The 27,627-nt window shown below is 55.3% G+C and overlaps 1 protein-coding gene and 1 long non-coding RNA gene across 2 annotated transcripts; one reads left to right on the top strand and one right to left on the bottom strand.

Annotated features, from left to right (window-relative positions):
- On the bottom strand, positions 1–16,656 carry CDX1 (caudal type homeobox 1). Its single transcript, XM_066341722.1, has 3 exons — positions 16,099–16,656; positions 1,743–1,888; positions 1–1,241 (listed from the first exon to the last, which is right to left on the bottom strand). Exons 1-3 carry the CDS (start codon positions 16,535–16,537, stop codon positions 1,014–1,016), a joined length of 813 nt encoding a protein of 270 aa, XP_066197819.1. The 5' UTR covers positions 16,538–16,656; the 3' UTR covers positions 1–1,013.
- Positions 14,920–21,595, top strand: LOC136375961 (uncharacterized). Its single transcript, XR_010746127.1, has 3 exons — positions 14,920–15,099; positions 19,431–19,611; positions 19,772–21,595. It is a non-coding gene; the product is annotated as an uncharacterized lncRNA (long non-coding RNA).
- Positions 21,596–27,627: the final 6,032 nt, after the last annotated feature.

Here is a 27,627-nt window from a genome sequence, read left to right as displayed (position 1 = left end):
TTGATATATTGCATCGCATGGTTCTGCTTACAAAATGGTCTTAAAATTTTACATAGTCTCATAGACTTACTCTAACAATGTCCTCATTTGATCGTTCAAATGCATTTTAAAGGTGACCTTGTTGTAGGCGGACCGAGACAGAAAGGGATTAGGCAATTGTTAGGGAAGGGTGAGGATGATTTATACTTAACATTTTCCTTTAATGCTATATATAATGATTTTTATACATCTTTAAAAAGTGGGGGAGAAAATTTATTCTCAAAGCTGCATCCAAGAGATTTCACTCTATGTACAACACCTGCCCAGCTGTGAGCTCTCCTCTGTCCAAAGCAAGTCCCCTGAGGGCCCACTGGGGCCTGGGCCCTAAGGGACAGCCCAGGGGGATGAAACTTGGCCTGGTGGACTCTGCCCCTCTGGCCCCTCCAGAGGCCCCACTGAGAATGCTAGGGAGGGGATAAGGCTCTGCGACCCAGAGGGGAAGGCCACCCGAGCCTGTCAGGTCCGGAGCCTGTCAGGCCCTGCCCTGTGGGCTTTGCGCTCTGCACCCGCCTGCAGGGGTTTGGGGCGTGTGAGGCTGGGGGCAGGTAGAGGTGGGGTTGCAGGGCCGGCAGCTATGGGCTGAGCACATTCCTCCCACAGGTCATGGTCTGTAAGCATCCCACCTTCCCCAGCCTCGTCGCCTTTCTCCAGGGTCAGGCTAGTCCCCAGAGCAGCCTTCTACCTTCGAACCCTTGGAAAAGGAGACCAGGACTGGGAACTTATCTTGGCCCCCTCACCCAGCCCTCTGGGGATTGAGACTTCCCACCCTGGGACCCCTTATCCCCCTGAGGTCTAGAAAAGGAAAATGTCCTTATCCAAACTGCTCACTGCACAGACAGGCCAAAGCGACTTGTCCAGGGTGACCCAGGTCAGTGGCAGGGCTGGGACTCAGATCAGGTCTCCTAGGCCCCAGCGGGAGCCACATTCCCAGCATCTGAGCCCCCAGGCCACCAGCTGACAGGGCTGGGCAGGTGCTACGGCAGATACTCCTCCTTGACAGGCATTGGGGAGGAGGCGCCCAGGAGGCTGGTGGAACTGGGGCACAGGCCCCCCAGAGGTGGCCCCGCTGCGGTGGCAGTGACTTCATGGGCTGGCGGCGGTGGCTGCGGAGGCTGTGGGACCTGCTGCTGCTGCTGCTGCTGCTGCTTTTTCTTGTTCACTTTGCGCTCCTTTGCCCGCCGGTTTTGGAACCAGATCTTCACCTGTGGTTGGAGACCAGAGATGGGTGGTGCGGAGACCCAGTGACAGTGAGAGGAAGAGGGAGGACAGCTGGGCTCTTATTCTTGAGTGGGGTTTGTGGCCTGCCTCCTGCTTCAGCCACTCAGACCATTCATGGCCCCTGAACACATTCTCTTCTCCAGAACATGCCCCCTACTCTACAACTTTTCCTGTAACCTTCTTCCCTCCCGTCTCCCAAGGCCATACTTCAATACCCCTCCTACAGGAAGCCTTCCCTGTTCTGTCTGTGACTGCTCCTTCCTCTGGATTTCAACAGCACTAATCATAGCCTGCTTTGGCCTACAGCTAATCAGATCCCCTATCTCCCTCCAATCGGGGGTTAGGGACACTGGGTTCTGTTGGGGCAGAAGAGAGCTTGGTAGTAACTCAGTTTTTGCAGTACTGTGTGATCTTGGCCAGGAGGCTCAACTCCTCCATTCTCCCTCGACTGAGCTCCTGTGGCTGAGGTAGGGGGACCCACACACCTGCCGTTCCGTGAGCCCCAGATTGGCGGCCAGCTCTGACTTCCGTCGGATGGTGATATACCGGCTGTAGTGGAACTCCTTTTCCAGCTCCAGGCGCTGGTGGTCGGTGTAGACCACACGGTACTTGTCCTTGGTCCGGGTCTTACCTGAGAAGCAGAGGGGTCAGGAAGGAAGGTGAGTGGGAAGGGGAGCCTGCAAAAGGTCCAGGCAGGGACCCTAGCCCTCTGAAGAAGGGCCCTGAGGGAAGACACCCAGCCCTGGGGATGACAATCATTCCCCCGCTGGCTCAGGCTTGGAGACTTCCTGAGCAGCAAGCACTGCTTCATGCTCATTTGGGGAGGTGCTGAGGCCCAGAGAGGGGAAGCAACTATCTCTGGTTACCCAGCAAACTGCTGGTGAAGTTGAGCTTTCCATCCTGGTCTCCTGACCCAGAGCCCTACTCCAGTCGCCAGCTCCTCCAGCTTCAACCCAGAAGCTTCCAGATGGGGCTGCACAGCAGAAACTCCGGGAGCTGGTGGGAACAGCTCCCTGGGCATCCCTGGCCATGGAGTCGGGGAGTCTGCATTTTTAACAAGTTCCCAGGTGGTTCTGATTCAGGGTCCTCAGGCCACAGGTCTGAACACCAGTGACATGGAGGGACACCTGGCAGGCAAGGGCAGGTTGAGACTAATGATGGCAGCTGTTCTTGTCTCCTGTGCAGAAGAGAGCAGGAAAGAGCCACTGTAGGCAGGGTGGAAGCTTGCTGAACTTTTCTGGGGTGTATGGAACCTTGATTCCTGTTGAATGAGGCTGCTGGTGACTTTTGAGGACCTGCAAGTTACCTCAAGAGGCCCTAGCCCTGAGTACAGAGCAGAAGTCACTTGCTCAGTCCACAAATATTTACTGAGCTCCTGCTGTGAGCCAGGCACTGGGGTATACCAGTAAGAGCAAAGCTGAAAAAAAATTCAGGGCCCCAGCAGAGGGAAGAGCAAGTGCAAAGGCCCAGAGGCAGGAGCATGCCTGACATCTGCCATGCTCAAGAAACAGTGAGGTGCGGCTGGAGCACGCTGAGCAAGGCAAGGGGCAGATTGCCCAGCGCCTACGGGCCATGAGAAGGACTCTGGGTTTTTCTGTCTGAGATGGGAGCCATTGCAAGGTTCTGAGCAGAGGAGACATGAGGTCTGATGTACGTTTTAATATGAGTCTGGCTGCTGCATGGAGACAGATTGGCAAGAGGAAGCAGGAAGCACGGAGAGGCCTGTAATAACCCAGGAAAGAGAAGGCAGTGCCTTGGCTTCTATATGGGCTCAGCCTGGGGCCAGGAACTGGATTTGAGGACCGACTGGGGTTAACGTCAGGGCTTCTTCAGGGCTGGGATCAGAGGTCTGTCTGGAGAGAATATTAAGAGTCATGCTTGGCCTGGGCTGGTGTCAGGGCCTGACTAAACACCAGTTTTCTTTGTAAGAAGCTGAGCACATGGCTATAAATAGGAGACACACGCAAGTACTTTCAGACCCACACATGCGTCCCCCCAGGGCATGCTGGGTCTCCAAATAACCATCGATCCCTTCCCGCCTCACCTAAGTGCCCCCACAACAGCCCAGCCTTCACCTCTGGGTCACAGCTCTGGCCTTGCCTGTCCCTCAGCACCCCTGTCCTAACTATACCCCCCACTCCAGTTCCAGCCCCAGCCCCCAGCCCCTCCACCAAGCCCACGCAGCTTGGCAGGACAGCACTGGACTCATCAGGAGCCAAACGGCTTTGTGGAGAATGGGAGACAACAGATGTTCCTGGGCTCTTTTCCTCGGGGCTCCTGCCAGAACAGCGGAACCGCGCTGGACGCTTCTACATCCACTGCCCTCAGCTCACTGCCCGATGTAGCACAAGACAACCTCGGCCCGCGGCCAGGCCTGGCCCAGGAAGGGGACGAGGGAGTGGCTGCTAAGGCTTTGGTCCAGATGGAGCCCCTCCTTGGCCTAGAAAATCCAACGCCAGCTCAAAAACAGATCTGTCTAACGTCACCAGCGCCAGAGCCCAGCAGAGCTCCTGACCCACAGCCCACTGGGTTCACTGGACCGAACCCAGAACGGGTTGTGGGAGTTTAGTCCCCCTCTGTTTTATAAACGAAGACAGGGAGGCTCAGGGTGGTTAGAGAGCTGCCAGAGAGCCCAATACGAGAGGCCTCCCTGTGTAGCCAGGGTCACTGAAGCCCCTGGCGGTCAGGGACTCGCCCAAGACCATGTCACCTGGCCTAGATCTCTCGCTCCTCATTCACAACACCTCACCCATCAGGTTCAGGGTCTGTAGAAACCGCCATGGCCCCGAAGCATTGGCTGCAGTAGGTCAAACAGCAGACCGCCTATCTACTTGTACTTCTGGGAAGAGAGGGGCCGGCCCATAGTGAGAGCAGGCCGCTGAGGGCCCTGTGCTGCTCGGCAGGAGGGTCTGCAGGCTGCGGGCCTTGAAAATGCAGAGATCACAGCCTGAGGTGGGGGTGAGTCTCCCTCAGGCACACAACTGTCATTCCCGTTCTTTGTCAGGAGCAAGCAGGAAACCACCACACCCATTTCATAGACAGGGAAAATTGAGGCTTGGAAAGGGGCTCATATTCTGTGGGGCAGTGGTATGACCCCAGGCTCAGGTGTCCCCGGCTCTTCCCAGGGTCGGGGTGGGAGGCACGGGTGGAAGGTGGGACTAGATGGGAGGTGGGGCTCTAGCTGCACAGTTAGTCCACTCTGTTCTAGCAAGGCTGCTGGTGAAGACCCAGCCCACAGGCCAGCCTTTCCCGTTCTCTCTTTCCCCTTTGACCACAGCAGAGGGTTTGCTGGGCTCAGGATCCTACTGGCCAACTTCTATTGATAGAGCTGCTTAAAACACACAGTTTTACCACTAAGAAAATGGCTCTGCCACAGAACAAGATGTTTGTTATCACACCGTGTGGTCCAGGAACCAGGGAATCCCATTGGCTCTCCCAGAAGTGATAACTGAAGCATCCTCCTTGGAGCCCAGCTTGGTGAGGTCTAGCTTTGTTGATCATGCATATACCCCTCATCCATCAATTCCACGTCCAGGAACTGATCCCACTGAGAAATGCCCCAAAACTAGAGCTGTGTGAAATGGCGTAAGACTAAAAACAATGCTCATGGCTGCAAGCAGGGAACATGTGAAATATAGATGCTACATCCATGGAGAGGAGCTTTATGCAATCATCTAAAACAGATTGCAAAGCTCCATATGCACCGATATGGAACAATGCCTGAGATATTTTGTTAAATTTTAAAAAAAGCAAGACATTGAATGTTGTGAATAACGAGTTACTGTTTCCGTATAAAAATGGGGATACACACTCACACACACACACACAAGCATATGTTTGTGCACCCACAGAGCTTTTTCTGAAAGAATATATGAGAAGCTGTTAGCAGGAGCTGCCTCTGGAGAGGGGACTGCAGTCGGAGGAGCTGCAGGTGAGAGGGAGTTTCAGGGGTGTTTAAATCTTTACCACGGCCTGACCTGTGGTGGCGCAGTGGGTAAAGCGTCGACCTGGAAATGCTGAGGTTGCCGGTTCAAAACCCTGGGCTTGCCTGGTCAAGGCACATATGGGAGTTGATGCTTCCTGCTCCTCCCCCCTTCTCTCTCTCCTCTCTCCCTCCCTCCCCTCCTTTCTAAAAAAAAATGAATAAAAAAAAAAAAAAATTTTTGACCTATGGTGGCGCAGTGGATAAAGCGTCGACCTGGAAATGCTGAGGTCGCTGGTTCGAAACCCTGGGCTTGCCTGGTCAAGGCACATATGGGAGTTGATGCTTCCAGCTCCTCCCCCTGTCTCTCTCTCTCCTCTCTCTCTCTCTCTCTCTCTCTCTCTGTGTCTCCCTCTCTCTCCTCTCTAAAATGAATAAATAAATAAATAAAAAAAATTAAAATAAATAAATAAATAAATCTTTACCATGTACAGATGTAAACTTGTGTTTCCAATGACAGCCAGGAGCCCTGGGCGCCCTGGGCCAGAACTCCTGAATGCCTCGAGCCACCCTCCCTCCCCCTCCTGTGAGCACGGTGCCACCCCGGAGCCCAGGAGGGTGGGGGCAGGGAGCTGCGTGAGAGTGGCGGGGTGGGGAGAGGGCCCGGATCAATGATTTACAGGTCCCTGGGATGCTGGGGCTCAGGGAGAAGTGCAGGCTCCTGTGACAGGTGTCTGATGGGGGCCACCGCTCCCAGCCACCTAATAAATAACGCTCTAGGCCAGATGCCAGTGTGAGTGAGTAGGGGGCGGGTGGGGAGCCCCCCACCCAGCTCTTCAGGGATGAGCATGGTGGGGGGGTGCCTTGCCTCACTTACCCAAGTGAGAGGCTTTCTCTGTGCTCTGGTTATGGGACTACAGTAATGGCCCACCCGTGTGTACCAGCCTGCCGTAAAGTGTGTACCGCAGAGGCCCCGGAAACTACAGGCTAGTGGTTCCAAATGCCTGACCAGCCTCAGAACTGGCCGGGGAGCTTTTTTAAAAGCACAGATTCTAGCCCAGAACTTCAGAAATAGGGCTCAGGGATTTGGTATGTGACTAGCTCTCAGGTGGTCCTGCCATGTGGTTGTTGGAGCAAGCAGACCTCTGGGATTGTGCAGTACCACTTCTCACTGGCCGGGTGGTCCGGGACAGTCACCCCACCTCACTGAGCCTTATTTCCTTTATCTATAAAGCAGGGATAATTATTATTCTAATAAGGGCCAACATGTCCACGTGTCAGGCACTTTGTATACACCTCTCAACAACCTATGAAGTTATGCAACTGTTATCCCTAATTTATTGATGGGGAAACTGAGGCTCACAGAGGCCCACAGGTGAGATTTAAACCCGGGTCTGGCCAGCCTCCAAAGCAGCACCAGAGCCCATCACAAAGTGTAAGCTCTCCCATAACTATCCAACCACGGGGCGTACGGGGCATCACTTGAGAGGGACGGATGATGTAATAGGCATGTGGAGAAGGGTAGATCCCATTCATTTCCAATAGCACAGGACAACCATATGGCAGGAATGCTGGGAAATGATCCATGCAATAAGTGGTTTGTTGGACGAGGCTGTTTATTTATAAGGTCCCTTCCAACTTGGAAACACAAAGCTCCTGATGTTTATTGATTCTCTGATTGTGTTTGTTGTTGTTGCTGAAAGAATCCTAAGACCCGTTTCCCTGTCTGAGAGTCTAGATACGGAGCCAGCCCAGCTGGAGGACAGGGCAGGAGCCACAGAGCCATCAGCGGGGCCTATCCATCCAGCCCGGGCCAGGCGAGGACAGAGTTCAGCCTCTGTACCCGGGGTGGGGTGGGTGGCTCCAGGGAAATCGAGTAGATTCTGGGTCAGCACCTCCTTTGCCCTCTTCCTGCGGGTCTGTGGCCTGAGGAAGGATACTGCTCGCTCTGGCCCTCAGGGCCAGGAACAGAAATTCCAGCCCTGGACCCTCTGTAACCCTTCCCTGTGTGGTCCAGCCCCAACCAGCTGTGCATCAAAATTCCCCCAACACGCACCAGCTCCACCTAGATCTATTCCTCCCCAGATCTACTCCTGACCTCCCTGCCATTTATAACAAACTTGCTGGGGGATTCTGAACCACCAGCTGGAACCAGTCGGTCCTGGTCCCAGGTCTGTACCATCTGTGTGGCCTTGAATAAATCCCTTCTCCGCTGGGCCTCAGTTTCTCCTGTGCATCAGAAGAGGGTCAGGGTGTCAGCTTTGAGCGCCCTGAATCTGAAGAGATTCTATGAAGTTCTGTGCAGCTCTGAGCCCCCCCCATAAGGGCCAGATACTGCCCACCCCCTCACTGTCTGCCACCTGGGCAGCACAACAGGGAGGGACACCTTCCTGCCAAGTCCCTCAGACACGTGGAGGGCAGGAGGCACATCTGTCGTGCTGGTCTGGGGAGGACAAAGAGAGATGCAAGCTCTGGGGCCTCTGGCAGGAGGGGGCTCAGGGAAGGGGAAGGAACAGGGCAGCCATAGAATCCCAGCGCAGAGTCCCAAAACTGGAGCGGGGAGGGAAAGAGATGTACTTCACTGAAAGGATGGTGGGCAGTTTTCAGTATACTGATGAGGAGGGAAGAACTGCAGATGTGTCGAGCATGCAAATAACTTTAATATAAAACACATACAGTGTTATCCAGCCGACATATAGAAGAGGGCTGCAAAGGTGGCAGAGCATGGGGCAGCCCCAGGGTGGCGGCGCTTCTGGGGAGGGGCCTGATCCTAGCAGCTTGGGCTCTGTACTGAGAGCTGGGGAAAGCCCGGTGCGCGGGGGGCGAGTCCTCACCCCTTGCTGGAGGCAGAGGCCTGGCCCAGGTCTGACCATCCTCAGCTGAAGAAGTTGACAAGTGTCTGAGTTTTCTTGGGCTTTCCTTCCCCTGGGGAACAGAATGGACGTGAGAGCAGTTTGTAAAGGGCAAAGAGCTATGGAAATGACAAGGAAAACCGAGCTATTTGCAGCAGCGGATGTTGGAGGACTCCCCTGGGAGAGGGAGGAATGCCGCCTGATGGGGAACAGCGGGGCAAAGAACACGCTGGCCTGGGTGTGGGGAGAGCTGGCTGGGCCACCAGCTGCACATGTGACGTGCCGTTGGGTCTGTGTCCTCATCTGTACTACCAGGGGGCGGGACCTCTGCTGTGGCCGCCCTGACCTGGCCAGTTCGAAGATGGAGAAACAGATATCTCTTGTTCCTGCTGATCTGTGAGTCCCAGGATGCTCTATCCCAGTTCCTCATTCAAGCCCTGCTGCAGGGGTGAAGCTGGTACGGGGTAGAGGAATGGCCTGGCAGCCACACGTAGGAGCCTTGCAGCCTTCAGCACGCTCCTCCTGCCCACTGTCACCCTCCTCCCTAGTCACAGTGTTCAGTCAGCACTGCACCCTCCTCCTCTCCGGCTACTTGTGCGTCAGCCCCTGCCCTATCTTCTTGCGGGAGGTCCATAGTCTGACTCAGCTCTCGGAGGTAGCAAAGCAGAAAGAGCCTTCAGAATCAGACAGACCGATGGTTCTCACCCAGCCCGGCCACATGCCAGCCGGGTGAACCCAGAGGTCACGGAACCTGTTTGAATCCCAGTTCATTCATCTGTAAAGTGGAGACATGAATTCCTCCTCATACATGGTAATTGGGGAGATCAAATGCGACAATTTACTTAACAAGGCAATTATTAATAAAAGCTAGGTGTGATGCTGGTGATGAGGATGAAGATGACTGCAGAGACGGGAGAGGCAGGAGAGACCCCAAGATGGAGAGTAAGAGGCCCGTCTGGAGCGGCACACCACACTAAGACCTCCTGAGAAGGAGTTTTCTGCAGTGTCCCATATGACAGCTACTGGCCGCAAGTGGCTATTTATATTTAAATTAATTTAATAGAATTAAAATTCAGGCTTTTAGCCATACTAGCCACACTAGCCATAGGACTCGAAAGACACATGGAGCTAGTGTCTGGCATGCTGGGCACTATAGGGCATGTTGATTATCACAGAAGGTTCTAGTGGACATGCCTGCTAGGCCAAGCTCCTCCCACGGCCAGACGCCCATACCTGTGTGTGCTTGTACTATCTGCAAAGCAGCCTGTTCTCGCATCCACCATCCATTTATTATCCCAAAGTTTTCTCCCACAGGGGCCCCTAAAATAAGGGGCATCTTGGTCCAGAACAGCCCTTCAAAACTTTATAAACAGCAGCTGAGTCCCTTCAAGTCGTCCCAGGGCTGAACAACTTGAGGCCTCTCTGAGATGTTTCCTGGTAGAACGGCCATGCCTTTGCCCTGCCCTGGCCATCTCCTCCAGCGGGGAAGTGAGGCCCCTGCCCAACGATCTACAAGCGTGGGTCCTGAAGCCCTCCATTCAGGGTGGAGGTACAGGGAGGGCACTGGCTCCAGCCCTTTTCTAGCTCCCTGTGTGACCGTGGCAAACCCCCTCCCCTCGGTGCCTGGCTCCTCGCATGCTCCATGCGGGCAGGCACCACACCACCTCGCTCACCCAGTCCTGTAAGCGGCTGGCACACAGCGAGTATTCGCTGAAGCTTGTTGAATGCATAACACAAACCCCGGGTCCTGGTCTTCCTGATCTGAGTAAATAGCCCCCATACTTCAGCCAGTCAGGCCAAGAGCTCACATCCAGTCCATCAGCTGGTCGGCTCAACCTCCAAAGGACATCCATCTGTCCGGCTCCTTGCTCCCACCGAGTTCATCAAAACTACCAATCTAATGCAGAAGTGTGCTGTGCTGAGGTCAGAAATACCTGCATTTGAAAAAGTGCTGAGCACGCAATAGATGCTAGCTCATATTATTACTACGGTAGGTGCTCAGGACTTATTTGTTAACTAGTTCATTCCCCTTTTTTGTTGGGAAGTGGCGCTGATTAAAAACAAGTGAAATAATTACAAACTGTGATTAATATGAAGGAAAGCAAGCATTGACCTGAGAGCTGGAATCTGTGATAGAGGGTGGGGAGGCACACTTTATTTAGCATGGGGAGGCCTCCTGGGAAAGGCAACATTCAAGCCAAGACTTAAAGGTTGAGAAGGAGGCTTCCATGTCGGCAATGGGAAAGAATATACTAAGAATGGGGACCAGCATGTACAAAGACCCTAAGGCAGGAGTAGCAGAGTCAGAGGCAGACAGTGTCAGCCTCTCCAGGGGACCCTGTCTGCTTTGTTCTGGCTGGCAGCCCCAGCACCTAGAAAAATGTCTGGCACAGAAGAGATGCTTAGAGAACATTCTTGCTCAGAGACCTGCTTGCCAGAATGAATGAATGAGAGAGGCACACGACAAGCTGGAGAGACCAGCAGAGCTGAGTTCCTGGATAAAGGGTTTGGATTTGATTTCAAGAGCAATGGGAAGCCACCGCGGGGTGTTGAGCCTGGAGCCTCAGTCTCAGCTTTCACAACACCTGCTCCCTCTCTGTCGATGCAGAGGGATCTAGCCGCCCCCTCACACACTGAAGGGGTGAGTGTGGCATGGAGAGGGCTAGCATGTTAACATGGCAGTGGGCCTGACTCCAGACGCCATTGTTCCCCAATCCCAGGAGTTCCGGGACAGAACCCCGAGGGGCCAGCCCATTAAGATAACTTCCTCCTGACAAGCCAGACACTGCTTCTAACAAAGCCATTCTGGACCATCGGAATGACTCTCTCAGCTCTCAGCAGCCGTAATCTGTCAGAATGAGGGTGGGGGGACGGGCGGAGAAAACACTCAACCAAAAACAGCCTTCTGCCACCTTCTAACTGGGTCATTCCCCTTCCCAGCTACATCTGAGAGATGAGGTGTCACATGGAGCTTCTGCCTTGAGAACCTGTTTTAAACAGCCCAGCCCCTGCTGTGCCCCCTCCCCCTCCAGCCCCTTATAGCTCCTTTCTGACTGGCCTCCTTTTTCCCCACCTGGGCTGGGATGCACGTGGGAAGCGGGGGCTCGGGCTCCTGTGCCCAGGGTGTTGCTTTATTTGATAGATGCTCCTTAGGCAGCAGTTTCTGGGTTTGAACCCTGTGCTGCGGCTTGTAAGCTTGGCAAGCCACCTTACCCTCTCTGAGCCTCATTAACTTTATCTGTAAAATGAGGCTAATAATAGATCTTCACATCTCTTAGGGATGTTTATGAAGCTTAGATGTGATCACCCATGCAAAGCTCTTGGCACAGTGCCTGGCACCCAGTAAGGACTCAGCCAATACTACAGTTACCAGCTTTATCATGAGCTCCTACTATGGGCAAAGTATGGTGAGAAGGCTGGAACTGATTAGAACTGGTTTTGGAGAAGACAGCAGATGGTAGATGATAGGGATAAACACAGTCAGTGGAAAATGTCATCAATACAAGGGCCTGATACAGTGCAGGGAAAGGAAGAACCAAGGAGGGCTCACCAGAGGAGGCGGCCTTGGAGAAGGAGCAGCATTTGAACTGGTGAAAATATAGAAGAGGAGAGGGAGAGCAGTTCAAGTTGAGGGACCCAGACTGGAGAGGCAGGGTGTGTGAGGTGTGGGCTCGAATGCACCGTGCTACTGAGGACTAGAAGAGATGGTCATAGTACTGATGAACCAAGCATCTCCTATGCCAGGCTCAGGGATCTAGGTAGCATTGCTTCAAGGTGCAATCCTATTGCTCTCCTAATGTTACAGTGGAAGAAGCTGAGGCTCAGAGAAAAGATCCAAATGAACTTTCCTGATGCTAACTCAGCTTGTAACAGAAACACAATCACAGTTAAGACCCAGATCTTAATGGTTGCAAGTTAGCATCTCTCTCTCAGGGCAAACTAGTGGGAGAGTGGCTTCAATAGTGGGTCGGAGGGCAGCTCTCAAGAGGGCTCTGAATGCCACAGGTATGTGGCTGAATTTTACAGCAACGAAATGACAAGTCTATGGCAGTGGGAAATCATAGGATGCTCTTGATCAGGGGGTGTGCCTTGAATAGGTAAATCTGTTAATGGTTTAGAAGACAGCTGGTACACCAGAGAAAGGCTGAAGCCAAGAGGCCAGGTTGGTGGCTGTGTAATAGGCTAAGGGAAAGGGTCTGGAATGTGGTGGGGAGGGGTTCATCCCTCCATGAGCCTTAGTTTCTCCATCTGAAAGGTGAAGGGGTTGGACTAAGATCTAAATCCAGCTGCAGAAGTCTCATCCTTTGAATGAACGTCTCCCTAGTTGTGTGGGACCTCAGCCACCCTTAGGGGCCATTTACCTGTGAAGTCCTGTTTATTAATAAGGAATGGCTGCTGAACCTTCGGCAGAAGGATAGTTTGGAATCCTCTTAATGAAAATGCTGGTATTTATAGATGCAAATGGGGAAGGCAAAAAAATAGAACCCATTGTAGTCATTTCCTACCCTGGCCTCAGTCAGATGACAGCTGTCACTTGGAACTGTTCAATATATTGAATGGAATAAAGGCCAAGAGCCTCTCTCTCTCTCTCTCTCTCTCACCTTCCCCATTTTCACTGCCCCTTCCTTAGAATAAAGCCAGGGTCTTAGTCCCAGTCTTAGCTATGCCAATTCCCCAGGTAAGGATAGCACCTACTGTCCCGGCAGGGAGAGGAGAGCAACCAGGCCTCTACCATTGGCACGAGCAGCTCAGTTGGACTGTTGTGGGTCCCACCTCCAGGCCTGAGACCTCAGAAACCTGTGTCAAAGCCAGGATCACATCTCTCTCCTCTTCCCCCAAGTCAACCGTTCCTCACACTTGCCCTGTTCATTTATTTAACAAAATATATTGAGCACCTGCTAAATGCCATACACTGAACTAAGTGTCTGGAATGTAGTGACAGGTCAAATAGACGTGGCTCTGAACCTCACAGGCCTTTACTTTGGTGACTGGGTGGGGGAATGGACCACATACAAATACACCAATAAGTGAGAATATTGCAATTGGGGTTAGATTCTTTAGAGTCTAAAGGAAACATGGCAAAGATTATCGATGGGCTTAGGGGGAGCCTTTGTTGAGAAATCATGGAGGACATCTCTGAGGAGGTGGCCATTCAGGTGAAAAGGAGATAGGCCTGCAAAGAGTCAGAGAAAAGAGGTTTCTTGGAAGAGGGAACAACACATGCACAAGACCTGTGGTAAGATACGTCTGAAACACTGAAAGGAGACTGGAGTGGCTGGAGCTTGGTGGCCGAGGGCAGAATGGCCTGGGTTGAGGGCAGGGAGGCAGGCAGGGTTCCAGGTGCTGATGCTCTACAGTCTCAGAGACCTCAGGAAGGAGTGTAGATTTTGCCCTAAAAAATGGTAGAAAACCTCTGGAAAAATTTTAACCGACTTATTCAACATCTCTTCTCCTCCAGCTTCCACGTGTACAAAACTAGAACATGCCTTCCAGTCTCTGGACTTCAGTTTCCCATCTGTATGCCTGGCCTCTGACTGCCAGTTCAGATATTATACAATGTTAGAGGCTCAGAAGGGAGGAAGATGGGCTGGTTAAAAATGGTACCCCGTAATACCTGGTGACCAGACAGTGACATGTGCAGAAAATTGAGCCCAAGTGGTGGTGGCATGCACTAGCCTTCACTCTGCCATCTGAGACAACAGCACTGACACAGGAATACGGCCAAGAAACCCTGGACTCTCAGTGCCCAGAAGGAGAAACTGAGGCCAAACAGGGGAGGGGCTTGGCCTCTCTCAGGGAGGGTCTGTAACCCCACCCAATCCTGTCCCCATCTCAGAAGCACTGGTCAGAGTCAGATGCCCCCTGGCCAGACAGGCAGCAGCTTCTAGCTTTAGAAAGGCCAGGTTCCTGCTGCCTCGGCAGGGGTCTCACCTGACTCCTGGGGCAGCCACTTTCCCCGAGCCCCAACACCGCCCTTCGCCCTGCCTTCTACTATCTGGAAGTAAAGAGAGAAAGGCTTCGTGCCTCTGGGCAGAGTTACTCCTAAGCCCTTTTTCTTCCTGGGAACAAAAGTGTCCAAGTCACTTTTGAGACCAGAGGCTGAGTTAGGGTCACAACTCCTGTGCCCAGAGAGAAGAGGGGATGTGCCCTACACCATACATTCTGGTAGCTCCTCCAGGCCTCAACCAGTGCTCTGACCTCCCCCGGCCCACCCTCTGTCCCTCACACAGTGATGGCCTCTCTCCAAGTCCGGCCCTGGGGAACCTCCTCATCAATCTCCAAAGTCACCTGAGCAGCAGGAAGCAACAACTGGAATAGAGGAGCAGGAAATGCAGGCTTCCTTCTCCAAGGGACAGACGGAACAGCGGGACCCTGAGGGTCAGTGGCTCCAGACACCTTCTCTCATATAATCTAACGCAGGGTTACAGCCAGACAGATAACTCAACCGGGGTTTATGGATGAAGGTTCTGAGGCCTAACTCCTGAAATTGTCTGCCGAATCAGGCAACACTCTTTCCTAGGGAGATTATTATTATTAGACTCCATCAGATTTTCCAAAGGGGTCCTTTTGTAACTCAAAGGTACGAGGCCCTTTCCTTTCATGTCACAGATGGTAAAACTGAAAGTCAGAAAAGATGACTGATTTAAGAGAAGCTGTTTAGAAAATTAGCCCACAGGCTTGGTGGTCAGTCTGCCAGGGCTCAAGTCCCAGCCTCACTATTTACTGGTTATACAGCTTTGTGCAAATATTTAACCTCTATATGCCACTGTTTCTTCATCTGAACACTGGGGGTGATAACAGAACCTACAATAATGTTATAAGAATTAAATGACACATGCAAGATCTCACATCAGTGCCCGGTCCATTAGTAAGTGTTCTATAAATGTTAGCTGCCATAATGTAGCCAAGGTCACAGAAACAAGGGGCAGAGCCAGGCCATAAATCCCAGTCTTCTGAGGCCTTGGAGGCAGCTAGGAGGCTCTGCGTCCCTGGGACTCCCAAGAAGGTGGTCTGATTACAGCCAGACGGATAGCTCCTGATCAAGCCCTCGCAGCATCTGGCCCCTGGGTGAGCTGAGCGTGTGTGGAGACATGGGGGTGAAGAGAAAGAGGAGGTGGGGAAGTCTCAGCCTCTCTCCCAGCTGGGGGAAGAGAAGGAGGGGCTGGACATCAAAGGGTGGGCAGGCCAACTTCCCGCCCACCAGGCCAGGTGGCCTTTGTCAGGACAGGCCCGACACAGTCAGGACAATGGGGCATCCTGTTCACTTTCTGGCCAACAGGAGTCACTACCGAGCCAAGGCACAGCCTGTTACATGACAAAAGGGGGGACCTATAAAGGAGGTCAGGCCGCCCCTCATTAAAGCTGGGCCTTTGTCTTGCCCCCTCCTCTGCCTTTGAAGAGGGTGGATCAGAGAGGCCTGCCTGGGGGCAGGAGGTTCACAGGCTCAGGAGCCAAACAGCAGCCACCTTCCCAACTGCTCCTGCTTTCCCCTCCCCCAGGGTCAAGAGTTCAGGAAGGGCCCTGGGATGAGAAGGTAGGGAGCCCCCCACCAGCCAATCTAACCAAAGAGGCTCTTTTTTAGTCCAAATGACATGACCCAACGATCTGTTCACTGTACATCAGGGGGACTGAGACCCGGAAAGGAAAGTGACCTGACACGTTCTTATAATCAGGGCGATGTCTCTTCTGGGGCAGGTTTGCAGCCTCTGCTTGGGTAGGGACAGAGGTGGAAGAAACTGAGGATGACCAGGGTGGGTCCTAAAAGAGCCCTCGGATAAAGGTCTATGGGCAGCGTTCTAGTTCAGCCTTGCCAGGAATCAGTATCTTCACTTCTGGGGACTTAGTATTCCTATCTAGACAGAAAGACGGGGTTGTGCTTACTCTGGGACTCAGAAGGGGAAGCTGAGAGAACAGCCCCCAGGTGAGAGTGGTCGGGGAGGCTGCACTCCAGGAGCCCAAGCAGGGTCAGGGCAGAGGTCAGACAGGGGACGGCCGGGGCCTGGCCCTAGCACCTGCCGGTGCCCAGGGGAACTGTCCGTAGTTGCAGTGCCAGGGAGGGGTCCTTACCGCTGCCACCGCCGCCTCCAGCCGCCACGCTGCGCCGCATCCACTCGTAGGGAGTCCGCCTTTGCGCTCCGGGCGAGGACGGTGCGCCCGGGCCGCCCAGGGGCTGCGCTAGCAGGCCCGGACCAGGCCCGGGGGGCGCGGGCACCGGGCTAAAGTCCGGAGGGGGCCCGAATGCCAGCGGGACAGGGCTGGCAGCCGGGGCCGCGGGACCCGGGCCATAGGCGGCGGCCCAGTCGTCCTTGGGTGCAGAGAAGGGCGCGCTCCAGGCCGCAGGGGGCGCGGGGGTCGGCTCCACGTGAGAGTAGCCGGTGAAGTCGGGGTACTGCGGGGGCCCCGGGGGCGGGGGTCCGTAGGCTTGCGGGCCCAGGCCGAGACTTGGGGGCCTGGCAGGGCCGGGGTACACAGGAGAGTCTTTGTCCAGCACATAGCCCACGTACATGGTGGCCGCAGGGCCCCCCGCGCATGCTGGGCCCTGGAGCCGCCGCTGCGGGCCGCCCCGACGAGCAACAGCTCACCTGAACCCGCCGGCCCGCCGCCGGGCCGCCCCACCCAGGCCTTTTATAGCCCCAGGCCGCCCGCGGCCCCAGCCGAGGCGGCTTTGCATTTCAAAGCGGGGGGAGCCTCCCGGCCGCGAATCAAAGAGGGAAACCCGTCGGGGGCGGGGGGTTCAAAAGGAGACAAATTGCCGCCCCAAGCGGGAGGTGGACGGGCCGGGGCCTGGAGGGGTGGGGACGTGGAGGGCGCATCCTGGGCGAGCACCGAGGCACGCTAGGTGTGGGAGTCTCCTGAGGGGTCCGCCGCCTAGAGGCAGAATACCTCCATCTCTTGGAGAAAAGGGATCCAGGGACTACATGGGGACCCTAGGCCAGCGTCACACAGCCACTCTGGCCTGTGGGACACTGAGCAGTGACCCGCTGAAGGTGAGAGGGGCAACCTAACTTCAAACAGGGCTCCTGTCTGTAAGGTAGCAGTGATCTTAATCCTTTGGGGACAGGGGTCACGACCCTTCTGAGTTTCAGATGAAAGCTGTGGATGTTTTTACCAGGAAAATGCACATATGCACATACACAGTTCTTAAGGAGGTGGGGCAGGGGCATCTTCAGGGGACATTCTAAGGAACTTCTCACAACTTTTGGTGATCCTCAACCCCCTTTATTTTAATGAAAGGTTTCAAACATACACAGAGGTAGAGTTGTATAGTGAACCGCTATACACCTGTCACCCAGCTTCAACCATTATCGAGATTTATTTTAAAATAAATTTTAAACATCATGTCATTTTACCCCCACATGCTTCAGCATGCATCTCTAAACCACACAGACCTTTTCTTACATAATATGCCATTATAACGTCTAACAAAATTAACACAAATTCCCAGGTATTATCTAACATCCACCCCACCCCACCCCAATTAAAGACTGGCAAACAAAGCCCTGGCTGGGTACTTAAGCTGGTTAGAGCGTCTTCCTGATACACCAAGGTTGCAGGTCTGATCCCCAGTCAGGATCAGATGTAGATAGAATCAGACAGGGTCTTATCTATTCAACCTGTTTCTCCCTTGAGTCACCAGATTGGCCCTGGGCAAGTCAGCGTCATCTCAGGGCTACACAGATGTGTCAGGACCAGGATATAATTGACAGGGCCCAGTGCAAAAGTGACAATGTGAGAGCCCTCATTCAAAAATTAAGAATTTCAAGATGGCAACAGCAGAGTGTTCCACCAAGCATGGGACCCCTGTAAGCACCAGGCCCTGTATGACTGCACAGGGAACCCATCCACGATGCTGGCTCCAGTCAGAATCTTGTTCTTCTAGGGCTCTGATGAAGACAGAGCAGGGACAGTAGGCCCAGGGCTCCCCTTCCTGCTCAGAGGAAAACTTCCCATTGTGCGGGCGGAAACACTGAGGCTCAGAAAGGAAAGAGAATGGGTCCACATTTATGCAGCAAAATGAAGGCTGCTTTTGGAGAAGGGAGAGGGGGCTGCCTGGGTGTGGTTGGCATGAAGGGACACATGGCTGTCTCAGCAGGGAAGGCCCCTTGCCCGTGTCAGGAAGTGGATGTGTTGGTGAAATTTTACTCAGAAGTCCTGTAAAAATCTTCCAAGGGGTCAGTAAGAAACTGGTGATGCTACAGAGAAAGGAGGACTGGGCTCCACTTCCTGATCTGAGGTGACTGGGACTTCTCAGACAGGAGGAAGAGAAGACCCGGAATGGGACTTGAAGGTCTGAGTTTGGAGAGCGGCACAGGGCAGACCTGGGGCCCGAGAGAGAAAGAAAGCTGTAGGCGCAGACATGGATCTCAACCCACTCGTAATCAAGTGCTGGGGCTGGTGTGTGGGGAATGGACAAGAGGAGGGCTGTGGGGGCAGAGAGCAGTGAGGAAGCTGGACAGGACTCCAGGGAGGAGGAAGACGGAGTCCAGGACTTGGGTGGCGGCCGAGAAATGGTGGACTTTCCAGGCAGAGCAGGGTCTATTTTCCTGACCAGGGAGAGCGCAGAGCCAGGGCCGCCGAGGTCTAGGGGAGGACTGCAGCAGCTCTGTGGTTCCCTGAGTGCTGTCTTGTCCCAGGGTGGAGTTTGGACTTGCCTCCTACTCCACAGACACCCCTGAGGTGGGCCTCCCAGCCTGCTCTTTCCTGAGCCCTGGGTGTTGAGAAGGATGGAGTAAATTGGTTCCTTTTGCTGGATGATGAAAAGAAGCACAGAGAGGTCCAGGTATGTGGCCAAAGTCACACAGGCGCAGGGCTGGGTAGAAAAACTGAGCCTCCTAATCCTGCTGGACTTTCTCAATGCCCAGACAGATCACTTGAGGGGTCCTCAGCCCAGCCCTGCTGACCCTCCGATCCACCTAGGATAGAAGAGCAGGGACATCAGAGATCCATAGCATCCTGACCACAGAAGGCCCTCAGAGAACCGACCCACTCTCTTTACAGTTAGGGAAACGAAGGCCCAGAAGCTTCAAAAAAGAAGGTTTTCTGCCCCCTAAGTTCCCACACCAGGTCAATGTACTGGAAATGGACCCAGATCTTCTGCCTCCCAGTCATGCCCCTTCACGACCTCTCCCTGAGACTGGAGAGTGGGACCCTTTACCTGTGCTGGGGTAATAACAGAAGCATTACTATTTATTGAGCATTTGCTAAGTGCCAGGCATCATGCCAAGTTGTCGGCATGCAGTTGTATCCCCGCTTTTTGAAAGTTCACTTTACGCTGCTTTGCTTTTAGGAAAGACCTACCTACATTAGTACCTGTTTCTGCTAACAGAAAGAAAGGGGTTTTCGCTTTTCTGAAAAAATAAGGCAAAAAGCAAAAATAACTTTCGGCATTTGTTTTGCAGCGAGCCCTTATGGAGGCAGTGTGTACCCTGAGCAGTGAGTGAGAGTGGCCCCGCCGGACTCCTTTCCCAAGAACCACACTCAACATCTCAGCAGCCGGCCGCCATAGCTTTGACCTGTGTCTGCGAGCATCTGGGCTTCATCCCGATTCATTCTGTGCATCCATTGACAATGTGATCTAAGGTAACTGCTTCTTCGCTTTACACTATTTCAGCCGAAGAAATGTTTCACAGGACCGCTCCGCTTTCGGATGAGAGTGGGGGGCGGGATCTGTAGTGTTATCTCAGTTCATCCATCAGAGAGTCCAGTGAGGTAGAATTTGATTGTTATCTCTATTTTGCAGATGAAGCACCTGGAGCTCAGAGATGTGAAGTCACCTGCTTGGGATCACCTAGCAAGTCAGTGGCCTATGTGGAAGCTCTTCCCTTTCCAGCTGAGCCGGCCTAGGAGGATAGTGAGCCTGTGTGTGCCTCTCCCCCTCCCCGTCCCCCTCACCCTGGGATTTTGTTTAAACAAATACCTGGTTCTTCTTCCTCCTCTCGCTTCATCATGCAAAAGAGCATTCACTTATCATCACCTCTAGGTGGCCCACCTGTCATCAGAGCCCTGAGCCAGCCCTGATGGGACACCCCCAGCTTCTCCTTCCCAAGGACACTGTCGCCTTGTTAAAAAGTCCCAGGCTGGGTGGCTGAAATAGCAGGTCCTCCCCTACCTTGGCCTCTGACTTGCCCTTACTTCCCTGGGCCTCAGTGTCCCCATGGGACCACAGAGGACTGGGTGGCTCAGACAGTGAGCCAGCCACGGCGCTGTGATGTGTGTGGGTGGAGAAGCACCCCCACCCTCTGTCCGCCATGCTGCAGCCTCTTCCTCTCTGACAGCCCCTTATCTCTGGGAGCGGCTGTTTATTGGACCTGTCCTTCCTTCTGTCTCCCCGGGCGGGCCCCTCTTCTCTCTGGAAGCCCTTCCTCTGGGCTGCTTTCACACACTCCCACCAAGGCCTCTGGGGTGGGGTGCAGAGAGGACGGCCTCATAAAGATTTTGGTGATAACTTGGTTCTTCAATAAGGTTTATGGCCCTGGTAGAGAAAAGGTTCTGGGCTCTGCTTTCCATTGGAAGTGGTTTGCTTAACAGTAAGTAGCTGGCATTACCAGCGCCAGCATTAGGCCAACCCAGACTGCAGCCCAAGGGTTTTTACTGGGGGCCAGTCCCAGCCAAGTCTCATCCTTACTCTGTGACCTTGGGCAAGAAACTCTTCCTCTCTGAGTTGTTCCTGAGCTGGGAGCAGGGATGGTAATTCCTGCCTTGTCAGGCTTGGGGGTAGATGTGAGGCTCCCGGGTAGGTACAGGGCTTTTGTCAGGTGTCTTTGCCTTCTAGACCCCTCCCCCGCCGCCTCCTCTCCTGGTTGCACATTTCCTTTCCTCTTCCTGCCCCTCTAGAGGCTGGGGTCGCCACCTGCTGGCACTGAAGGGTACTACTGGCGGGCTCATTGGCTGCCAGGTCTCAATCATGACTCTGGCCTTGATGATTCTCCCTCCCTTCCCAAGGAGGAGGGAGGCTGTCCCCTAGTACACTACCACTTAGGGGACACAGTGCCTTATCCAAAAAGCACCGTGTCTGACCCACTGTTCAGAGGAGATGGAGAAGCCAAGGGAGGAAAAGGAGGTCCCAAGGTGAATTAGTGGTAAAGCACGGACTGGGCCCAGCAGTCCCAGCTCCCTGTCAGTTGCATTCCGCAGCCTCTCGGAGGGCGGGCAGCCAGCCCTTGCTCACCAGCAGCAGCATCCACACTGGTCCCCCAACCCACTCCCGTTAGTCCATCTTCCACAGTGTGCCTCAGTGACCTGATCACATTAGTCCCCTGTTTAAAATCTTGTAGTGGCTCGTCCTGACCCTCAGGCTGAAAGCCAGACTCCTTTGGGGCCCACAAGGCCTTGGCAGCCAGCCCCTGACTACCTCTCTATACCCCACCATGTCTTCTCTCTAGGTCTCAACCATTTTCTTCTTTCTGTTCAAGCACTCCAAGCTCTTTCTGGCTTATATGCTTTTGCACCTGCTGTTTCCTTTACCTAGAATGCTGTTCCTGTCCCTGCTTGATGTGTGGCTTCTTAATCTCAGGTTTCAATTGTATTATTTCTTCCCCAGGGAAGCCTTAATGCACCCAAATAAGAACCCCCACCAATCCAGCCTATTATTCTATCATCATACATCACAATTTGATATTGTTAATTTGTGGTTTCTTGGGTGTTAACTTGTGAGCTCTAGGAGGTGAGGACAGAGCACACAGTAGGTGCTCAATTAACTTAGGATGCATGGAGAAATGGTGCGAGGAGCAGGATGGTCTGGAAGTCAGAGTCAGAGGCCCCATCTAGACTTGCTGTGTGCCTTCAATAGATGCTGGCCTTCTCTGGGACCCAGTGTGTCCACGGGGGGAAGATCTGTGGCCTCTGAGGGTCCTATTCTGATGATCTTTGAGCCATGTGTGTGAGACACACAGAAAGACACCCCATTGTTCCCTAGGGCACTGGAGATGAGGCTGGCTGGGGGTTAGGGAGAAACTGAGGCAGGCAGGGCCTTAAAACCCTCATCTCCTAAAATCCTTAATGGCTACTTAGTGGGAGGCCTAAGTGGTGACTTTCTAGCCCAATAAGAGCAGTCCTAGGCATCTAGGGTGGGAATGTGGTCTGAAGGCCCCACTGGTGCCTCTGCCCAGCTAGACAGCCACTATGCTATTTCCCAGGAGGGAAAGAGGAGTTCCCACTGTGTGTCCTTCTGGCTCCCTGACTGCAGGTGCAAGGATCTATCTGCTGGGGGAGGGCAGGGCAGAAGGACACTGAGCTGGGGATCAGGAGTCCAGTGTTCCAGGCCCTTTCTCCCTCTGCTAACCTCAGGCAAGTCCCCTCTGTTCTCTGGGCCCCAGTTCCATGCCTGTACAGTGGTCTGTCCTAGGACTTTTTGGGCCCTGACATTCAAGATGGCTGTGCTGCTTCCTCAGCCCGGGAGGAGCCCGTGGGGGTGGGGGGAACAGCGCCGGAGCGTGGGAGAGCCAGATGTGGCGGCTGCTGGCCCTGCCGACTGAGTGCTGAGCCGGCCTCCTGGGACCTCTCCCACTCAGGCGCCCTTTCCGGACCCCTTGTCCACCCGCCCCACTGAGAACTGTGGCTTCCGGCCCTGACAAGCGTGGGTGGGGGTCTGGGGGGAGATTCGGTTCAGCCTGGTTCCTTTCTTCAGGGACGAGCTCGGGCCTGAGAGCCGAGACAAAACCTCAGTTCCAGTCCCCATCTTGCACAGTCACTTTCTGTCCCTGGGCCTCAGTCATCCCTGTGAGACTGAGGGGTTGGCCCAGCATCCCTCCCATCCTGAGGGAGGACTTCTGTGACAGCAGCTCCCAGAGACACCTGAGAACCTGTCACCTTTTGTGGATCTTTCTTGCTCTTCTTGATGCCTTGCATAAAACACCACCTGTGCATCACGTATTCGGGCCTCTCAGCAACTCTGGGAGGTAGGCACATGTATCCCCATTTTACAGCTGAAAACAGGAGGCTGGGACAACTCAGCTCCTGTCCTTTGTCCAGGGTCCCACAGCTAGGAAGAGGTGGAGCTGGTTGGAATCGCCGGCATCAGAGCTCACCTTGATCGGTCCACCAGGCGGCGGGGAGGGGAAGTACTGAACCCGGGGCTCAGAGCTCCTTCCCCCCTGCACCGCCTGCTGCTCCTCCTCGGGCAGTACTCCCCACGCTCCACGCCTGCCCACGCTCTCCTCCTCAGGCAGTACTCCCCACGCTCCACGCCCGCCCACGCTCTCCTCCTCGGGCAGTGCTCCCCACACTCCACGCCCACCCACGCTCTCCTCCTCAGGCAGTACTCCCCACGCTCCACGCCCGCCCACGCTCTCCTCCTCGGGCAGTGCTCCCCACGCTCCCCGCCCGCCCACGCTCTCCTCCTCGGGCAGTGCTCCCCACGCTCCACTCCCACCCACGCTCTCCTCCTCGGGCAGTGCTCCCCACGCTCCACGCCCGCCCACGCTCTCCTCCTCGGGCAGTGCTCCCCACGCTCCACGCCCGCCCACGCTCTCCTCCTCGGGCAGTGCTCCCCACGCTCCACGCCCGCCCACGCTCTCCTCCTCGGGCAGTGCTCCCCACGCTCCACGCCCACCCACGCTCTCCTCCTCGGGCAGTGCTCCCCACGCTCCACGCCCGCCCACGCTCTCCTCCTCGGGCAGTGCTCCCCACGCTCCACGCCCGCCCACGCTCTCCTCCTCGGGCAGTGCTCCCCACGCTCCACGCCCGCCCACGCTCTCCTCCTCGGGCAGTGCTCCCCACGCTCCACTCCCACCCACGCTCTCCTCCTCGGGCAGTGCTCCCCCACGCTCCACGCCCGCCCACGCTCTCCTCCTCGGGCAGTGCTCCCCACGCTCCACGCCCACCCACGCTCTCCTCCTCGGGCAGTGCTCCCCACGCTCCACGCCCGCCCACGCTCTCCTCCTCGGGCAGTGCTCCCCACGCTCCACGCCCACCCACGCTCTCCTCCTCGGGCAGTGCTCCCCACGCTCCACGCCCGCCCACGCTCTCCTCCTCGGGCAGTGCTCCCCACGCTCCACGCCCACCCACGCTCTCCTCCTCGGGCAGTGCTCCCCACGCTCCACGCCCACCCACGCTCTCCTCCTCGGGCAGTGCTCCCCACGCTCCACGCCCGCCCACGCTCTCCTCCTCGGGCAGTGCTCCCCACGCTCCACGCCCGCCCACGCTCTCCTCCTCGGGCAGTGCTCCCCACGCTCCACGCCCACCCACGCTCTCCTCCTCGGGCAGTGCTCCCCATGCTCCACGCCCACCCACGCTCTCCTCCTCGGGCAGTGCTCCCCACGCTCCACGCCCACCCACGCTCTCCTCCTCGGGCAGTGCTCCCCACGCTCCACGCCCGCCCACGCTCTCCTCCTCGGGCAGTGCTCCCCACGCTCCACGCCCACCCACGCTCTCCTCCTCGGGCAGTGCTCCCCACGCTCCACGCCCACCCACGCTCTCCTCCTCGGGCCGTGCTCCCCACGCTCCACGCCCACCCACGCTCTCCTCCTCGGGCAGTGCTCCCCAGGCTCCACGCCCCGCCCACGCTCTCCTCCTCGGGCAGTGCTCCCCACGCTCCACGCCCACCCACGCTCTCCTCCTCGGGCAGTGCTCCCCACGCTCCACGCCCACCCACGCTCTCCTCCTCGGGCAGTGCTCCCCACGCTCCACGCCCGCCCACGCTCTCCTCCTCGGGCAGTGCTCCCCACGCTCCACGCCCGCCCACGCTCTCCTCCTCGGGCAGTGCTCCCCACACTCCACGCCCACCCACGCTCTCCTCCTCGGGCAGTGCTCCCCCCGCTCCACGCCCGCCCACGCTCTCCTCCTCCTCGGGCAGTGCTCCCCACACTCCACGCCCACCCACGCTCTCCTCCTCGGGCAGTGCTCCCCACACTCCACCCCACCCATGCTCAGCCCAGCCTTCCAAGGCAGGATTGTTTGAGGCAGGACTGGACTTCTAGCATCTGGGCAGGTGGGAGACTGCTCATGCTCTTTCTGTCCGCAGTGTGGCTGGGAGCCATGCCGACCACCCGGAATGTCGGTGTTGTACTGCCCGTGCGCACTGCCTACTGCCCAGCCCTTCGCAGTGCACAGGGGAAACTGGCCCGGAGAGGGAGAGTTCAGCCCAGGGGCTCACAGTGCTGGGCTGCAGCCTAAATGAGGTAACCGACTTCTTCAATCATAACACTTCCAGACACTGTACTAAGCCCTCTAAGCAACAACAGTCTTACAAATCATTCCTTGAATCATCCCATTTTCCAGAGGAGGAAACTGAGGCTCAGGAGTTTAAATGACTTGCCTAAGATCATGTATTTCGGAACTACAGAAGCCGGGATTTGAACCCCGCTCCATCTCTGGCTCTGGAACTTGCCCTGTCAATCATGACCCTTTTGCCTCAAATGTCCAGCCCTCAGAGAGTGTTCTATGGTGTTCCGTTTGGCTCTGCATCGCCCAACCCATCTCAGCTGAGAGGAGGTGTAACAGCCCTGGCGCCTGCCAAGGGTTAATGGTAGTAGGGACTAAGTGATTCCAGATGGGCCAGCCGGACGGATTGGCTGGCCGGAAACTGGCGGCCGCCAGCTTCCCGGGGGAGCCACCACCAGCCACCCCCTCCCCTCTGGGCTGCATCTCTGGCCCCCAGCTGTCCCCTTGCCCTGGGGCCCATTAGTCTCCTCTCCCTAGCCAGGGCCCGACTCTAAGGAACTTGCAGACAGAGCACACCCAGGGCCTGCCAGCACAGTGAGTCTCCCTTTAGGTACAGTTGGGGAAACTGAGGCTCAGGGAGGACAGGGTACCTATCCAAGTTCACAGCTGGGGCTCCTGACTCCTAGACTAGCTTTGGGGGGAATGAGGGATTGAAACACCTCCTTGCTGCACCTGAGCTACCCGGGTCACAGCCGTTGGGCCAAGACTTTGGAGGTGAATGGCCAAGGCAAATGCCAGGAGGGGAGTTGTAAAGACTGATGGGGTTTTGGGCATAAGAAATCCTTGTATGGCTGACCCTATGGTCTTTAGAGTTCCCACATTCCCCTATGACCCACAACGCTTCCACAAAGCTGCCACAAAGTTGGGAAAGGCCCCCCTCTCTTGGGAGGCCCTCATGGCCCCCACCCTGTGGTTTGGGGTCAGTCTGAGAACCCCTTGCCCCCTCTGGGGCCCAGCCCAGATGCTCTGCTGGGCATTCCTCACTGGAACAAGACCAGATATAACCACAACATAGGTTACTGTGGTTGGCACAAAATTGCGGCTCAAGCAACATGTTGCTTTGTGAACAGGGCTCGAGTGAGTCCCAGGAAAGGAAGGGGTAGGCAGGGGAACAGAGTTAGGTTCTCCTTGTGTGACCTGGGACTTCCTGCCCTGTCTGAGACTCAGTTCCCCTTGTGTATGGTAGTGGGCGCAGGGGTGACTTAACTCAACTCTCGAAGCTCTTTTTAAATGATGCCCTTTTGCATCTAAGGGACAGGCATCTGTGATTTGAGACATCTTATCTGAGGAGATGACACTGGGAGAAGTGAAGGGGTGAGGCCCAACTGGGGTCCTGCAGGAGACCCTGGTCAGGAGGGAGGGCAGGAGGATGGCAATGGAACATAGCCGGTGCTCGGACATCTCTGTTGAGTGACTGAATGAGAGACAGGGAAAGGGGTAAGCAGAACAGGAGAGCCAGTCTACACTGGAATGTGGGTCTTCTGTCTGTCCATTGTGTCACTCACGAGACTTGATTCTGCTCCAGTTCCTCCATTGCTGTGTGAGCTTAGGAAACTCGTTCCACTCCTCTGGGCTTCAGTTTCCTTGTCTATAAAATGGGGGGAATAATCCTTTCCTGGGACTCCAGGGGCTTTGAGATAATAGAAAGGACAATGTCTGGAAATCTGAAGTACGCTGTGGTGACCTTAGACAAGTCTTTTTCCTCTTCTGCACCAATTCACTCCTGGGCCTTGGTTTCTTCTTCTGAAAAGTGACTGATAATCTTGGAAGGTCTTTCCATCTCTCAAGTCACCTCTTCTCAGAAGCCCTCCCTGATTCCCTCCAAACTCAATTAGATGCCCTTGTAATTGCACTCTCAGCCACCTGCCCTCCTTTGGAGTACTTGTCTGTGCACCATCTTTCTCCTACCAGCCTGGTGCCCCTGAGGTCAAGGACTGTGTCCTACTGACTACTGCATCCCCAACACCCAGCACAGTGTTTGGCACATAGTAGGTGCTCAACATGCTTGTTCAATGAATGTATGTTGACTGAATCAACAGTATAAGTTATCAGAGCATGCTTTATAGATGGGGAAACTGAGGCACGGAGAAGGGACCCGCCCCTAGATGCCAGGCTAGGGGAGGCTGCCACTCGAAACAGCATCAGGCAAATGGGGCTGGGGCACACTTTAATAAAAGTGACTCAGCGGCTGGCGTGGGCTGTGGAATTTCTAAACATCCCCTCACATCCTGCGAGAGCAGGCGACGGGAGGGAGCAAGCAGAGGGAAAAGAGGAAGAAAAACAAGAAACTTGGGGGAAAAGAAAGAGAGGAGGGAAAAAACTAAAATTGAAAACAGACGCACGCGTCCACCCTCCCGGCTCCACCGCCCCCCTTCTCCAGCTGGGCCAATCAGAGGCCGCCCTGCAGCCTTTCCCCCAAAGTGGGGGGGCAGGGAA

This window comes from Saccopteryx leptura, chromosome 6 (genome assembly GCF_036850995.1).
Source record: "Saccopteryx leptura isolate mSacLep1 chromosome 6, mSacLep1_pri_phased_curated, whole genome shotgun sequence".
In the NCBI taxonomy this organism is placed as follows: Eukaryota; Metazoa; Chordata; class Mammalia; order Chiroptera; family Emballonuridae; genus Saccopteryx; species Saccopteryx leptura.
Note: the sequence above shows the minus strand (reverse complement) of the source record. Positions and strands in the feature narration are given on the sequence as shown.

Bases quoted from the DNA above. Each gene is read 5' to 3' on its own strand.
- CDX1 (XM_066341722.1), bottom strand. From the start codon at position 16,537: ATGTACGTGGGCTATGTGCTGGACAAAGACTCTCCTGTGTACCCCGGC. The intron at 1,889-16,098 runs GTAAGGACCCCT...TCTGCTTCTCAG, and splicing joins TGGAGGCGGCGGTGGCAGCG to GTAAGACCCGGACCAAGGAC. The intron at 1,242-1,742 runs GTGTGTGGGTCC...CTCCAACCACAG, and splicing joins TGGGGCTCACGGAACGGCAG to GTGAAGATCTGGTTCCAAAA.